At 37.8% G+C, this 16,083-nt stretch overlaps 3 protein-coding genes across 4 annotated transcripts in view; all 3 read right to left on the bottom strand.

The window, feature by feature from the left end:
• Positions 1-16,083, bottom strand: part of LOC116142877 — a 57,069-nt gene that overhangs the window by 13,308 nt on the left and 27,678 nt on the right. The window lies entirely within an intron of this gene.
• LOC116142880 lies at positions 2,102-3,405 on the bottom strand. Its single transcript, XM_031428293.1, has one exon. The coding sequence runs from the start codon at positions 3,001-3,003 to the stop codon at positions 2,251-2,253; it is 753 nt and encodes a 250-aa protein (XP_031284153.1). The 5' UTR covers positions 3,004-3,405; the 3' UTR covers positions 2,102-2,250.
• On the bottom strand, positions 6,219-7,344 carry LOC116142879 (dehydration-responsive element-binding protein 1C-like). The gene has a single exon (XM_031428292.1). It carries the CDS (start codon positions 7,260-7,262, stop codon positions 6,486-6,488), a length of 777 nt encoding a protein of 258 aa, XP_031284152.1. The 5' UTR covers positions 7,263-7,344; the 3' UTR covers positions 6,219-6,485.

Raw genomic sequence — 16,083 nt, 5'->3', positions numbered from 1 at the left:
ACATAGAGGGGGAGATAAACAAATATCAAAATAAGTAAAGATTTGGAAATGATGAGGATGATTATTTTGAAAGAAAAATGTTATCCTTACAAAAACCTATACAAAGAGAGTTACAAAGTGACATCAACAAAAAGAAAAAAATAAAGAAAAAATAGAAAAAGAGAGAGAAATCATAAAAATCAAGGGTGAAGATTATTTTTATATACCTCCTTTGTATGTATCTTTGTAAAACTAACATCGCTCATTTTGAAATTAGACAAGAGTATATATAGACCTCAACTCTGCCTTTCTTCCGCTGCCCTTGCTATAGATCCCTTCTCGTCCTTACTGAGTAGCCTTGCTAAGGAATAGCCCTATCTACTCCACACCGAACACGAACACGAACGCGAACCCAATCTGAATCTTTAATTTAGACAGAACCATGATTTTATTTTCAAGACCGGAAACATGAAATATTTTTAAGAAATAATAATAATAATCCATATAGATTTCCAAAATTTAAGTAATTATCCTCCTAAGAAATTTAATAATTTTTCTCAAGTCAAGGTGGCTTTAGTTATTCTGTAGCTAATCTCTAATCTGATTCAGAATGACTAAAACAACCTTGAGTCTCTCAATCAGTCAACAAAGTTGACTTGATGACTACATGAAGACATCAACCACTAACTCATTCACCAAAGTAGTGAAAATCTGAACCTCCAAATCCAAACCCACCTCTTCTTTTTCTTCCTTAACATTCCTAAACCTCCCATTTTTCTCCATTTCCTTAATATAATATCTTCTTCCACCTTCAATCTCCCACCCCATCAACAATTCTTGGGATTCTCCAGTAATCCAATCTTGTGCTACCTTCAACAACTCTTGCTCAAATTCTTTGCAACCCACTTTTGCATCTTCTTCTTCAATCCATTCTCTAAAAAAGTCAGAAAGTAGATTGTCTGCCTTACACATCAAGATATTCGATTGAGTCGTTGATCTCATCACTTTAAGAAATTCGCTCACTTTCTTCTCCGCTTCATCTTCATCGCCATTGAATAATATGTTCTTATTCAGGGTTTGTAAGGGAGATTCAAGTGTTTCATCCTCAAGTTCTGATAAAGCGATTCTTTTCTCCAAGTCCAGTGGTTCCAAGTGAGCTAGAGTTTCAAATCGTCTGATCTTTTGCATAAGCTTTTGTTTAGTTCCTGTTGATGAGATTATGTAAAATGCATTAGCAAAATAGGTAACGACCAAATTCGTTATACATATATATATATATGGGCATGTGTGAAAAATCAGACCTTCCATGCGGGTAAGTCCATGCTCGAAAGGAGAAGAAGGAGAGCTACTATCTTTATCATCTTCAAATGGACAGTCAAGCACAGACACTGGACTAAATTGTTCCTTCTCTGCCTCATTTTGCCATTCCTGTTACAATTAATTAATATAGAATAATCAGAAAGTTTCCATACATGCAAGATATAATAAATGGTTAAGACCAAAGCAGAGACAAATATCAATATTCAATAGTCCAAGAGAAGTAAATCCCAAGAACAAATGAGTTGGCAAAAGTCAAATCGCTACTTGACAAGGATATGTCATCTATCCACCCATTAAAATTTTAATTTCCAATATTATTGATAATAGCCCCCAATATTTCAATATATATTCGTTTGCCAAATCTTATTATAATTAAAAAGCTATCTATATTTTAATATTTAACTACCCTAAATTAATTTGGTCACCGACAATAACCAAAACCCACTAACCCCATTCCAATCATCTAATGTACGAACCAAAACTTCCCTGACTTCCATCTTCTTCATTTAATAATTATTACAACCATAAATAAATCGAATTTAGTTAATTTTATTTTTTAATTAAGAACTAAGGTATTATAGTAAATTGGTAATTTTGACAGAATAGCGGTGATCTAGTATCACGTGTACCATGAAAGCAACTGGTCGTGGAAGTTTCATCGCCGTGGATCCCGCATACAGACACCATGTAGCGAGATCGTAGGTCTTGAAATACTGGACCTTATTATTCTCATAGTTCCCGAGATGTATTTGATCTATTTCCCAAGATATACCTCACACGTGAAAATCATTTAATTCCCTAACTGCCCCTACACATTTTCAAATTACTGCCATAGCTAAATTACATAAGAATTATTGGTGGAACTGGTGGAAGTTAACAACTAATCATAGATAGGCACAAACAGACAGAGATGACGTTAAACTACACACGCGACGCATTGAATAAAAGCTTTTAACTCACCTTTGTGTTATCTTCATCACAGTAGGTGGAGTCCCCACCGACCGATACGCCTACTTTGTTGTTGACCACTTTCTTCTCGGCCGATGGTACATCTTTTTTACTCTCTATGACGTCGTTTACCCTTGATATCTCAGAATTACCGCTTGATGACCGTAAAATATCCGCTGCGAAATCACTCTCCGCCCAGCTGTTACCATTACTCTTACTGCTCGTACTGGAGGAGAATTGGTGTGAGTTTTGATCGGACGGTTGATGTTTTTCTTCAAGAAACTCTCGGAGCAGTTTCCACCGTTTGATTATATGTTCTTCTTTATCAGCCGCTTTTCTCCAAAAGCTTCTTTTCAACAGCTTACGTGAAAAGCTTCTAGGGAGAAATCCTTTTCTGGGCCTGTGTTGTGCGGACGGTGAAGGAGACTTAACGGAAGGAAACGGAAGTTGCTTGACAGCGTTACGCAGAACCTCCGAAGCTCTGTGAAGAGCAGAGAGGGTTGTGGAAGTGGCCTTTGAACGACTTCTTTGAAGAAGCGACGGCTTAGTGTTGTCTTTGTTTGAGTGAGAGTGTTTGGTTTTGAGATCGACCTCGAGGAGAAATCTGACGGTTGTGCAGCATTGTCGACGTGGAAATGATTTGAAGCCGTTGGATGAACAAGAACTTAGATCGTCTCTAAGATAATCTTTAAGCATCAAGGGCCTTCTTTCTGTGGAAAAACTCTTTCCCAGCTGATGATCGGAAACCAAAGCCATTATTTTGAGAGGTTAGAGAAAGAGAAAGAGAAAATTCGAATGAAGTTAACGGATTTGAAGCTATAAAGAAAAAGGTCAGAGACAGAGATTTTGCGTATCTGTTTGAAATTGTGTATCATGAAAATGAAAAGACAGAGAGACGGGAAGAGCATCTAATGCGAAAATGAATTTACATGTACAGAAAGGTAGCAGCTTATCACTGCAAAACAAGGAAATAAGTGGAGAGAGAAGGGTTTTATATAGGAGAAGGAAGGAGGTGAGTGAAGAAAGTGAGAGTTAGGTTCAAATTAAGGTGAAGATCTCAAGGTGGTTAAAACTGAAGAGAGAAGACGATTTTTTCAGAGAGAGGTAGAAGCTTGGATGCTGCTTCTTCTGGAGGGTGTTTCAGTTTTTGAATCTCAAGTTTGGTTATTTTAATGTTTTAATTTCAAACAGTTTAATTTAATTTAGTTTAGGTTTTGGAAGGGTATACTGATGAGACCAGTAATTGACCTTTTGACAAATCTTGGAAACTTAGATTGTCCATTCTTCACGCGCTGAGCACGTGTGAATGTCGTCAACTTCTGTATAACAGAATCACATCTAAATTATTAAAGAGAGATGATACATGTAAGAGTATTCATAGAAACTGACATGTCAGTTGTCACGACACTAATATGTGAAAAGAAAGAAGATTAATGTGAAATTAGCGGTGTGATAACTTTCGTATCATTTTGTATAAAAATTATTATTTGTAAGAGTCTTTTCACATGTAGTATTTCCCATTATTAAATATTAATCTTAGAAGTCTGATCTACTGCGAACTTGTTGCAGTTAGGGATGGGCGCGGGTTGGGTTAGGGCTGAGGACCCCATTCCCTCATCTCCGTTACCCACTCCCATACCTGTTCTCGTGGGCGAGGATTTTTCTCAAGATCGTTCTCGACCTGTGAGGATGAAATCACTCCCATTCCCGTTCCAGCCTGACCTGATGAACGGGGCTTCATCAGGAATTTCTCCCACGGGGATTTATCCCCTAAACGAGAACTTTTTGTGCTGAGATTTTTGCTTCGTATAGATAAAAACTTTTCGTATGTTCTCACGATAATGATATTAAATTATTTTAATTGTGAGAAACTAGCATGTTAGTAGGTACTATATTTGACTGCTTAATTTTAGTAGTTAATTCATGAAAAAAACTAAATTTAAGGTAAGAAAATATAAAATCAACAATTTCTTGTAAAATTTAAATTTAAATTTAAAAAGCAATACATAACTACCACCATAAACTAATTTAATTGTTACTAAGTTAGTGACACATTTTCTATATAGTATTAAATAGAGGAATTTAGATTCCACATTCTGATACTTTATGTTGCTGAGACATTGTAACGTTCTACTGAAATAGTCTCATCTACTAAAATTCATAAAATAAATACCTGAAAGAAAATTTCGTAATATGAATATGGTGAATAACAACAATTTCTTGGCAAAAATTGAAACATGCTCATGGATTTCAAAGCAATAAAATATAAACATCATTTAAGCTGCAACATAAACCTCATAATATATTGGTTTGATAAATTATAATAATCTAATCAAAAAATTTTTTGGGCCATGTATTATTATTTTGTGAAATTCACAAAGTAATAATACATATATTTAATTATTAGACTCTCTCGTTTAAATTATTTTTCTATAAATTTAATATAAACATTAGAAAGTATTGTAAAAGTAAATATCATAAATTTAGATACATTACTTAAAACGATGATTCAAACTCTAATTTTATATACAATCTCACAAAGGGAACAAAAACAAAAAACATAAAATTCTTAAAAAAAGGGGGCGGGATTGCATGGGGACAAGGTGGGGATTGCATTATCCCCTCCCCCGGCTTGTCCTCGAGTGTGAGGATTTTTCTAAGGACCATCCTTGCCATATCCCCGATTTTTTTGGAGATTCCCCGCCTCATTCTGGCTGGGTCGGTTTGGATCCCCGTGGGGCCGAGGTAAACGCCGATCTCTAGTTGCAATGAGTGAGGCTTATGTTTTACTTAATCTCAGAAACTTACTATAATAATTAAAACAAATTTACAGATATATCACAATCATAAAGATATAATTAGATACCAAATACTAACTACTAATTAAAATCATAAAGATATTAACTTTGAATTAAGGGTATATTATATGTAATTTGAACTTTGGAGTGTTAGAAAGTATGCGTGGTGAGGGACGAATGATTTGGTTTCCATTTGTAAGGTAAAAAGAAAACAAAACGAGTAGATTTTTAAATTTACAATGTCTTACCTCCCTTGGGCCTGCTAGCTATCAAGGTGAACAAAATGATTACTTGATTGTGCTACATGCTTTTTTGCATGAAAATTATTCAAAACTAATTAGCTTTCATTCTGCGTGCCAGGTGCCATTATTGTGTATATATATATATATATATATATTTTTTTTTTTGGTGATTGAGGTGTTTGGAATAGTTTGTAGACATCTCAACTAATCCTTGGAATCCATTACACACTCTACAAGTCTAAAGGATTAGACAAATTATAATGTTATTGTAATATGTGATCTCGAGGTTTGAACTCAATAACTCAAAGAATAGAACAAATCTCTTTAACCGTCATACCAACCCCTTGGAGTTAATTATTATATTTATATATCAAATTTTATAGAAAATATATAACCTTGATACCTAATACATTGTTAAACACAAAATTTATTTAACATGTGAGTCAAATTTGGTTTGATTAGAGATTTATGCACTATAAACGATTTCCGCATGTTTGTTTGATTGAAATCCTTAACAATTCATATTAGCCCATTATTAGTCATGCAAAAAATGAAGCCCGTGTAGACCTAGTAAGTGAAGCAACAGGTCAAAGGTTAAAGAAGAAAATGTGGAATCGGATGGACCCAGGTGGTTCCACAGACTAAATTAAAAGCCGCTTTAATTCACTGCCCACTGGACATCACCAGCCTTTTGCACTGCAACTTAGACAACAATAATATCATGAGAGTACGAATCAAGTGAGATTGGTGGGATTTGATTATATTTGGGACAAACATTGCAAAATCTACCACAGACTAACGTCCCGCCCTCGTAGGTTGTACAAGTAAACAACTGTGACACGTAACTTGGTGAAATTGACATTTGGCACTGATGAGATGTATATGCTTAATTTGTTTTTGGTAGAAACATGAAACTAATCTTCTTTGTAATGATCAAACCAAGGACATGAGTCTGAAAATGTTTCGATTTTGTGGTCAACATATCATTTCTCACGTGCCTTAATTTTGTATTGAAATTTCAGCCAACTAAGTTCAAACAGTTTAATCGCAAGACTAGTAACATCATTTGTAACAGAGAAATAATATGATACAAATCTGAATTTAACAACTTTTACACCTAGCCAATTAACAAATTAATTAATGGAATCTAGTGTTAAAAGAATGAAACACAGTGATCTACATGCTAAAAAAAAAAATCTCAAATGGAATGACTCCACAGTGACACGCAGTCATCGCTTTCCACATCCTCCCAATTCACGTCATTTCCAGCAAGAAGAGGTGGTGGAGAAAGTAGAAGTCCCGCTGCCATTTCCGCAAGCAATCCCGGCAGATCAAACAACGCTTCTTCATCCATAAAGTAATCACTCTCCGGCAAATACGTATTTACATCCAACGTTTTTACTTCCTCCTCCTTGTTATTGCAGTCACACGAAACTTCAGTTGAAGCTTTCGGACTAATTTTTTCATTCCTTACTTCACCGTCAGAAACTTCAGCAAACTCATCAGGCCTAAAAGCCTCCGCCGCCTCAGCTGCCGTCTTTCTTATATCCATCGCATCATTCGAAGACGGAACCGGCAATCTCCATGTAGAGTCTGCAAAATTTAGGCACGCTGATTTTCCTCTAAGCGCCAATGCGGCAACATCATGAGCCCGCGCGGCCATTTCTGGGGTTGGATACGTTCCTAGCCATATACGTGTTTTCTTGTTCGGCTCACGTAATTCACAGACCCATTTGTTCCTGTTCCTCTGCCTCACGCCTCTATAAACCGGATGTCGAGTCTCCTTGAACACTCTGCGCCCCGCTCGCTTCTTCGGCCGGCTTGTTGCTAGTAAATGCCCTTCCACGTCGGAGTCTGAAACACGCCTGGCCGAGCTGGCGTCGGATAACGTTGACGATGACGACTCTTGCTTCTCCATGGAAGCAGAGACTGAAAGAAATGGATAAGAATAAGATGATTGACCGTATATCTCCATTGAAGAGTGAGCTCTGAGTGTGATTGGTGGGTTGGGGTTTGAAATTTGAAGCAGTGGTGAGTGTTTCGCAGTTTCTCGGAGTTCAGTTTGATTGTTAAGAAGTAAAGTGAGGGAGAGTGTGGATATATATAGATTTTGGAGGGTTGAAAAATGACACGTGGCGCGAATCGCACACGGACGCGGAGTCTGATGCAGCAGACAGCTGGATAATGTGGGCCGCTGCGAACCACGGTTCCTACATAGAGTGAAAAGAAGATAGAAGACAAAAAGCTCGATGGTTTGACTTTTTGACTATTCCTATTTATTTTTGTAGTTATCCAGTAAAATAGTATAGCATGAGTGTTGAGATGGGTATGTGTTACGTGTCATGAAATAAGACGTGGAAGTTAAAGTTACAGTGATTTGTCGGCCACAAAGAGATTGTTGTCATCATAAAACAAAAGAATTTTGTGGTTGCATGAATGAATCATGATTAAGACAAACAACTTATAAAATATCCCGATAACTATATTTAATTATAGTTTTGACTCCTTTACTGATAGTTTTTGTTAGTTTCTGTTCCTTTTACCGTTTCTTCGAGGAATATTTGTTGTGAAGATATTTTATCTTGGCATTTGGAACCTAAAATTGTCCGAATATCTCATTTCAGAATAGATGGATGTTGTGAAATGTGACAGGCTGTTACATTATGTTTGCATGATGTTGTGACATGTGGCTACCCAAGAAAGAAGGAACTCATTTTTTGACATAATCCTATATTTACCAAACTCCGCTAAATCACCAATTTCTTGTAATTTTTAAAATTATTAAATCTTGTAATTTTATTAAAACAATTCAGGTAAAATTTATCTTATTAAAGAATTAAATTACATGTATATTTCATTATAAATTAAAAAAAAAATAGTTTCTATTAAATTACAAAAAATAAAAGTAGAGTTGGATATTAAGATGTGATAAGTCAAAGTGTATAAATGAATGAATATTCACTTAAGATTTAAAATTAATTGTAAAGATAAATGTGAAAGGGGTGAGAGAGGTGGGAGGAAGGAAGGAATGGTAATGGGGACCACTTTAATGCTTTCCACTTTCCAGGTTGGGACAAGTCAACTGGATTGTATTGTATTTCAAAATACCCGTAATGCCCAATTGGGTTTTTCAACACCACCTAATATCCTTTTAATTCATTTTTAAAACGGAAATCATTTGATTTTGATGATATTGTGTGCTTGTGGAACAAATGGGTGATGAGTCAATGCATGGAAACAACGCTCTACCTCCAGGGAGATTATTTAGGTGTACACAAAACTGTGGGCTTAGTAACCACTAACAACAGGCCGGGCCTCCTTTCCTTTATGATGTGGATCACTATCTTGCTTCTATATTTTATGACTCAAAAACACGGCCTAATTGTAAAGAATGATGTTATCTAATTTATCTATGCTTATCAAATTTCTTTTTAAGCACTGATAATTTTTTTTTTTTTTGGAATCAAACAATGAAAATAAAATGATAACGCATGTTCTTGCTTAGGGTTTCTTTAATGATTCAATTTAATCTTATTTTAAACTTGCAAATAGGGTTAAATTATTGTTTAATTTTTAAATATACACGATGAAAAATCTTTTTTTTTTTTTTTGTTACTTCTCATGAAAATTGAAGTTTATTGAAATAAAAATACTGATAAATTGAAATTAAAGTTGATTGGAATATGAATTCTAATAAGAATTTGGAGACAGCCTATTATCTAAGCAAAGGAACTCAAATTTATCAAAAAGGAAAATGGCTATTAAAATTCATCATTATTAAAATCTCTTGTTTTATTGTAATTTTTTTTTTATAATGAAAATATATTGCTAAAACCATAGAGAAAGTAATAATACAACGACATGAATCTGAATTTGAAAAAGAAATAGTAAGTTTTAAAATTTAAATGGGAAAAAGAGGTACATTTTAAATTTGAAATGGGAAAAACAGGTGCAAACAAAAACGTTAATTAAGTTTGAAATGGGAAAAAGGGGTAAACAAAATACCTAATTAAGTTTAGATGACTGTTTTTGGTATTAAAAAGGGTTTAAAGAGATTTTTTTTTTTTTTTTAATATAAAAGAGGTCTATTTAGCTACGAGGGGTTGATGCTTCAAATTAATTTTGGTTACTATACATAAATAATTTCAATAAGATTTCATACATATTAAAATTAATGACCTAAAATGAACCTTCATTGAGACATACATTTTGGAGAACAGTTAGCAAATATTAGGCTAGAAAGCATTTTGACAACAGAGTACCATCCACTTCATTTTGTTGGCAGCTCAATCTTGTGAATAATTCGGGGAAATCCACTAGTGGGCTAGCCAGCTAAAAGGAGATTTTTATTATCACAACCTTTAATTTCTAACATAATATTTCCTGCTTGGAATACGGATCCTTGGTGGCCAAAATTTGTCCATGGGTGTATTATCCAGTCACCAAACCACAAAAGGTTTGAATAGTAACAACCATTTTTTAAGTAACATCTTTAGGTCAGTTCCCACTTCTTTCCGTTTTGGGGTTAGGATGTTCCTAAAATTTGTTTAAAATAAAGCTACATGAGAAGATTTGATTTGTTGCATTGTCGCTCAATGCAATGCAATATTCAAGTCTTAATTACTATATATTTACTTGTACTTGTATCTGTTTATATTAATTGTGGACTTTTGATTGAACCATAACCTAATTCTTGATAACCTGAAATCTAATGAGGCCAAACATTAGGTAGCATTATATATGTTGATGCAAGATCTCACACCGACTCAAATGTCAAGATGAAATTTCACACAAACCAGAAATACTTGGTTGACCTCGGAAGGAATCAAGTAAGATGAGTGCGTGATTCTAGGGAATCAACAAAGGCGACTCGATCCACACATGGTGGTGATCAAGGCAATAGCATGCCTCTCAGAAAACGGTGCAAAAACTAAGCGTTTTTAAAGTGGTTCGGCTGGAGAACGAATAAGGTCTACATCCACTGATATGTTATTCAAGTGTAAGATTTTATATTACAAAGAATAGATTTCCCCTTAATGGATAAGGGAGGTATTTCTTTCTTCTATTTTTGGAATTGGAGCCTAGACCAGAAAAAATTAGACCAGCTCCCTTCCCCTTTGGCTACTGGCTTTATTTATGCGGGGACATGGAAATGTCATGATGATAGATGAATTAGTTGGGTTATCCTATGTTGGGCGACATTCAGAAGCTCACATGCCTTTACGCCATAGAGAATGGTAGTGTTCCCTCTGACGGTAGGTGCCTTTACAGGTCTCCTCTCGGCTTGGCTGCATGGAGAGCATGTGGAGCTTGCATGGCCACGTGCCGTCAATCGGGATAGGTTGCTTGTACGTGGTAAGGTGATTTGTCTGAGTGAAAAGATATTTTCACGTGGTGGGCCCCCTTTCTTGTCTGGTTACATGTCGCGCTCGCACACATGTGCCGATCGTTTGTGCTCTTCGTTGTAACGTTTGCTCTTGAGCTTGATGTTCATGAACAGAAGCATATCCTGAACTCCTCTACTGATCCCAGGCTAGAAATTTTTACTGTACAACATATGCCTCCTAGTTTTCAAGGGTCGGAGTGAGCCTGCAAAACTAGTTAACCTAGTCAATGTTGACTTATCTAGTCTTGTCACTTATTGTAGCCTTTTCATTTGACTTCAACCTTTTATATCCGGCGAGATTTCAAGCATCATCTGACACTGCATTTAATAGGACATGAATGATTTGTCGTCCTGTACCCTAAACCGTCAGGGGATGCAGCCGTTTTCGGGATATTGAAGCGACATTTCTCCCCCTTTATAAATGTTGATGCTCCTAGTTTGGATAATCACCTTTCGCTTCTTTCTTGTGCTCTGTTTTGAATTCATAGAGCGACTGCTTTTTTTGCCAACTTCTTAGGGTTTTCCTCTTGTTCTTTTTCTTCCCTACTGTAAAGATGTCATCCGTCGACAGTTATTATGGAGAAAACGCTGACTTTTCGGATAATGAAGTTCCTAAGATATCGTTAGTGCCACCAAGAGACGCTTGGTGTAGTACATTTCGCTATGGTATCGTTTGCAACGACGGAGCTAGTCTTTCATCTCTGCGTAGAAGGCGAGAAGACATTGGGTGGGCTTTGTTTCCCTATCATATGTCTCTTGTACACCTAGAAGACGGAAGCGGCGATGTCAGAGGTCAACAGGAGGCTCCATCTATTGTTCAATCCTCTAGGAGGAAGAGCATGATGGTTACCTGCATGTCGGGTGATCGTCGTGCTCTTATTGTCGGGTTTTTGAATCTGCCAGGGGTTGAAGCAAAGATTCTTGTGAATGCACGACTGATGGTGATTGAGAAGGAATAAACTCAAGAGGTCGATACTATTATGCAAGCGATCGGTGCCCTTCTAGAGCATCTTCGCATCTCGTCCTTCACCCTTCTCGAGTCCACCACTGAGGCCATCTTGGAGGAAACAAGGGGGCTTGAGTTGATCCCCTTACTTTAGAAGGCGGTACCAGACCCTGCTTAGGTTTGAACTTATCTCTTTATATTTTTTTGTCCATTTTCACTTGTAACACCATATGGGTTTTTGTTTGTCGTGCAACTCCATTACCTGATGACCAAGTTCTTCCAGCGGGTTTACTCAAAGCTACAATCTTCAAAGGCAACCCCAAAATGTCTTCAGGAGTCTGAGAGGTTAAGGGTGGCTTCTGCTTCATCCATGCAAGTCACGTTAAGGAGAAGGTCGAGTTGTTCTGGGGCTTGGACACGAGAGATAACCGTATCAAGGCTTTCTTATAAGAGAATGAAGAGTTAAATGCACATGAACAACAAATGAAAGCAGTAATTGGAGTTCTCTAGAAGGAGAGGTCGCAGTTCTCGCGTAGCATTAATGCGTGGGTTCTGAGGGCTCGTCGTATCCAGACGAGGTCTAAGCTTTGGCCATCTTCTTCTTCTTATTCTCTCTCTCTCCCTCTTTCCCTCTCTCTCTCTCTTGTGTGTAACCCCATAGATATATAAATGATAAATAAAGCTTTTACCTTCTTTTTGTACCTATTCGCTTTATTATAACTATTTCGGATACATGTATGCTTTCTTGTTTTTGTTGCCCCTTAAGAAGCTTTTTTTTTGGGTTTAATTATCCCTTTGAATGCTTTACTGTGCCAAGGATTACCTTGGCGGGCTTACCTACTCATGGATTGTAGCGGGTTGTGACCTTGACTTGTTGAGGTTGGGAGCTCGCTATACTTTACAATTCGATGGGGCCTCATTTGTTAAAAAAGGGGTATAAATGAGATTTTGACCACATATATTTGAGTAGTCTTATCCAAGCATTTAATGGGCAATCAGGCAAATTAACATGCTGACGCAAGTGGCAGGCTTTTGCTATTTCGTCTGATAGGTTGATGCCTTGATTACCGGGATGACAATTACTTTCCCAATCTTGGATGATGCTGCGTGGATTGAATAAAGGGCTTTGATTAGTTTCAATTTGGGCATACTATAAAAGGCATGCTATTCTCAAACTTTTTGTACCATTGAGATTTCGAAGCTTCCTTCCCAAACTAATTTTTCTCTTTGGATTCGAGAGTGCAGTAGGTTCGTGTAGATTCCATCGACATTCTTCCAAATGTTTCTCACAGTAAGTTACTTCTTTCCTTGTGTTTGAGTCGTTGGTCTTAGCTTCTCGTCGGGTCCCTGAGACATGAGGTGGGCGTGAATAGATTGACCTTTTAGGGTTTTTTCAGGTCATGTCCCAACGCCCGTCTCTGAATGTGTCAGGTTACCTGGAGGTGGTTTCACCAAATGGCCAACAATAGCAACCAAGTTGTCGGAGCATGTCTCAGAAGCAGCTCTGAGAAAAAGATTTTCTTTGAGATTGAGGGAATCGAAAGGGACCACCCTTGTGGTGTTGAGGGCACTGTAGTGAGGGTCAAGGGTGTTGACTCCAATAAGGGTGTTATCCCAGCGATGGCGGGAGCGTCGGTTGGTCGTTCCCTTTCCCCCTTGCACGAGGATGAGCTAGTTTGAGTCCGCGAGGATTATGGGTTGTCCGCCAAGCTGTAGGTGATAGACGATTGTTTAACCGAGAGTCCACTTGGTGGATGGGCGGCGATGTTGGAAGTCTTTTTGAGGAGTGGTGTGGTGTGTCGATCCCACCTCACCCCTTCATCTTTAGGGTTTTGCAGCGGTTCCAGATTGTCTTGCTGCAGATGATCACGAACTCCTATTTGTACTTGGTCAGGATGTACACTGCCTTTCAGAAGGTTGGTTTGGGCGAGCTCAAAGTGACCTAGCCTGTCCATATGTACGGCTTCAAAAAGAGTAAAGGAGGGCCTTACTGCCTTTCCAAGGTGAATCGACCCAGTCTTCAAGGGTTGGTAGGAATCCATAACAAGATTGATAATTGGGACTCTGATTACTTCTACTGCCCATGGAGCGGAAGAGGCTCCTTCGGGAATGCCATTGGCTGACTGTACTTTTTACTTGTAACTTGTTAGGCACATGACTTTTTGTTGAGGCTTTTTATCTTTTTCCTTTGTAGTCATTGACGGCCAACCCAAGGTCTTCGAGAGATCCGTACATCGGATCCAACAGTTCTTCGTGCTTCTAGTGGACAATCGCCACGTGGGGAATTGATCACTCGTGAGAACTTAGCCAGTTTCAACTTTTGTCCCGTGTTTGCGAAGTTTCGGACTACTCTCTCCAAAGCCCAAAAGACCAGTATGCAAAGGTTGTTTAGCTATTTACCTTATTCGAGGTATATGCGCTAATCTTTTGCATTTGTTTGCACAGGGATGCACTATCAAAAACCAGAATAGTCTTCTACTCCAAAGAAACTAGTTTTAGGGCGTCCAGAATCTGGTACGCTGAAGAAGAAATCTATCACTGTGGCCATGAAGAGGAGAGAAGAAGACCTTAAGAAATTGACCTTGGTGCCGGTTCCCAGGAAGAGAGCCAGATTGGGCACTACGGACATTCCTTCCTCGTTAGTTAGGGATAGCGGGGAATTGGGTGCCTTAACGATTCTTGTGCACATTTCTCTCGGGTTGGCCATGTTGCACGAGGGGGTCACCTTAGAGACATTCAAGGATGTTGGGAAAATGTCCCTTTTGGAGTAGTTGCTTGCGCTCTCCCAGGCATTTTCAAGGGTAAGTCTTATCTTACTTGTTGTTTTGTTCTTCGCATCCTTATCCCTAATGTCTTCAGTGCATCTGGAATGTAGGGTTTGAACATCCGCGGGATGTTCCTACAGGAGAGTTGTGTAACACTCAGTAATGTTGACAGTATCTATGTAGAGTTGGAGAGGGTTCAAAAGTCCTCAACGGCATAGATTAACAAGATGTAGGCCGAGCTCAACTTTTCCAAGGTTGAGGTTCCTAAGAAAGCCGAGGTTATGGAGGCGAGGGCAAAGGAGTTCGAAGATCTCCAAGAAGAGCTTGAGTTGGAGAAAAGCATGCTTCACTTCCAGTCTGCCAACCTCTAGAGGAAGAATGAAAATCTCGAGTTTGAGTTGGAGAGGCAGGTCGTCAGATTGACCATAGCTAGGGGTATGCAAAAAAATCATATATATGATATCCGTTCCGTATTCGATCCGATCTGATTAAAAAACATCGAATATCCGAAAACATGGATAAGATTCGGATCACAATTTTGAAAGATGTGGATTTTTTGATTGAATATTGGATTGACTTTTAAAAAAAATTGGATATCTAAGTCCATATATGGATTTTGTTTTTATATGCATTAAATTGATTTCCCCAAGGCTCAATTATATAATAAAATGGTTTGATTTAAGGCCCAATTATATAATAAAAATATATATAAAACCTAGAAACCTTTCTACCATTTTTTTCTTCCCACCACCTCCTACCCTAAACAACTCACATGGTCACTTGCCCCTAATAGCTTCACCTTTCAAAACTGTCGTTGCTGTTTCAACAATGGTCGTGACTGTGGCAGCCTTGAGATATCTCCCAAGGATGAGATTACAGACAATTCTAATTTGCAAAAAACCAAAGATGAAAACCAACCGAGCTTGGAACATGAGCATTCGGAAGTCATTCAAGTTTCTCCACAGAAGATCTATCTGTTAATCAAGCAACTTAAATGGATATTTCTCGAAATAGCAAAGTCATTTGTTGTTTGTATTCTTTATAGATTGATTTGATATGGGTGTAGGTTTCCTGATTTTAGTTTGATATTTTTGTAGTGATGAATTTTTTTTAGTTGAAGATGGTGATGGTGGTGGATGGTGTTAATCAACGATAGTGATGGTGTTAATCAACGATAGTGATGGTGGTGGGTGGTGTTGATCAACAACGGTAATGGTGATGGTGATGGTGATGGTAATGATAATGGTGTGGGTATGTGGTTGTTGATATTGGAGTAGGCTAGAGACAGAGTGAGGTTAGGGAAAAGGCCATTAACATCCTTCAGCATTGCTATGTCAAAAGAGGTGTTTCAAATTTGGATCAAAACCAGATATCCGCTTGATCCAATCTGAATTTTCAGATCGGATAAAAACCGAATTAATCAGAAACTGGATCGGATATGGATAAGTTTTTATCCCGATCCGTCAAATCGAATCGGATCAGAAAATAGGCAAATCTGATCGGATATCCGGTTTTGCACACCCCTAACCGTAGTCGTGGAAGAGGAGAAAAAAGCCAGACAGGATACCGTGTGGGAGGTGGCGGTGTTCTTCATGACATCCTTCTAGAAGCGGAATCCCAATGCCAACTTTTTTTTCCCTTGACCATTGTACCACCAAAAGAACACTAACTTCCAACATTCAATTCACATTCTCATACT

Source organism: Pistacia vera, unplaced genomic scaffold, assembly GCF_008641045.1.
Source record: "Pistacia vera cultivar Batoury unplaced genomic scaffold, PisVer_v2 Contig421, whole genome shotgun sequence".
Classification (NCBI taxonomy): domain Eukaryota; kingdom Viridiplantae; phylum Streptophyta; class Magnoliopsida; order Sapindales; family Anacardiaceae; genus Pistacia; species Pistacia vera.
The sequence above is the reverse complement of the archived record's forward strand: the minus strand, read 5'-3'. Positions and strand labels throughout refer to the sequence as shown.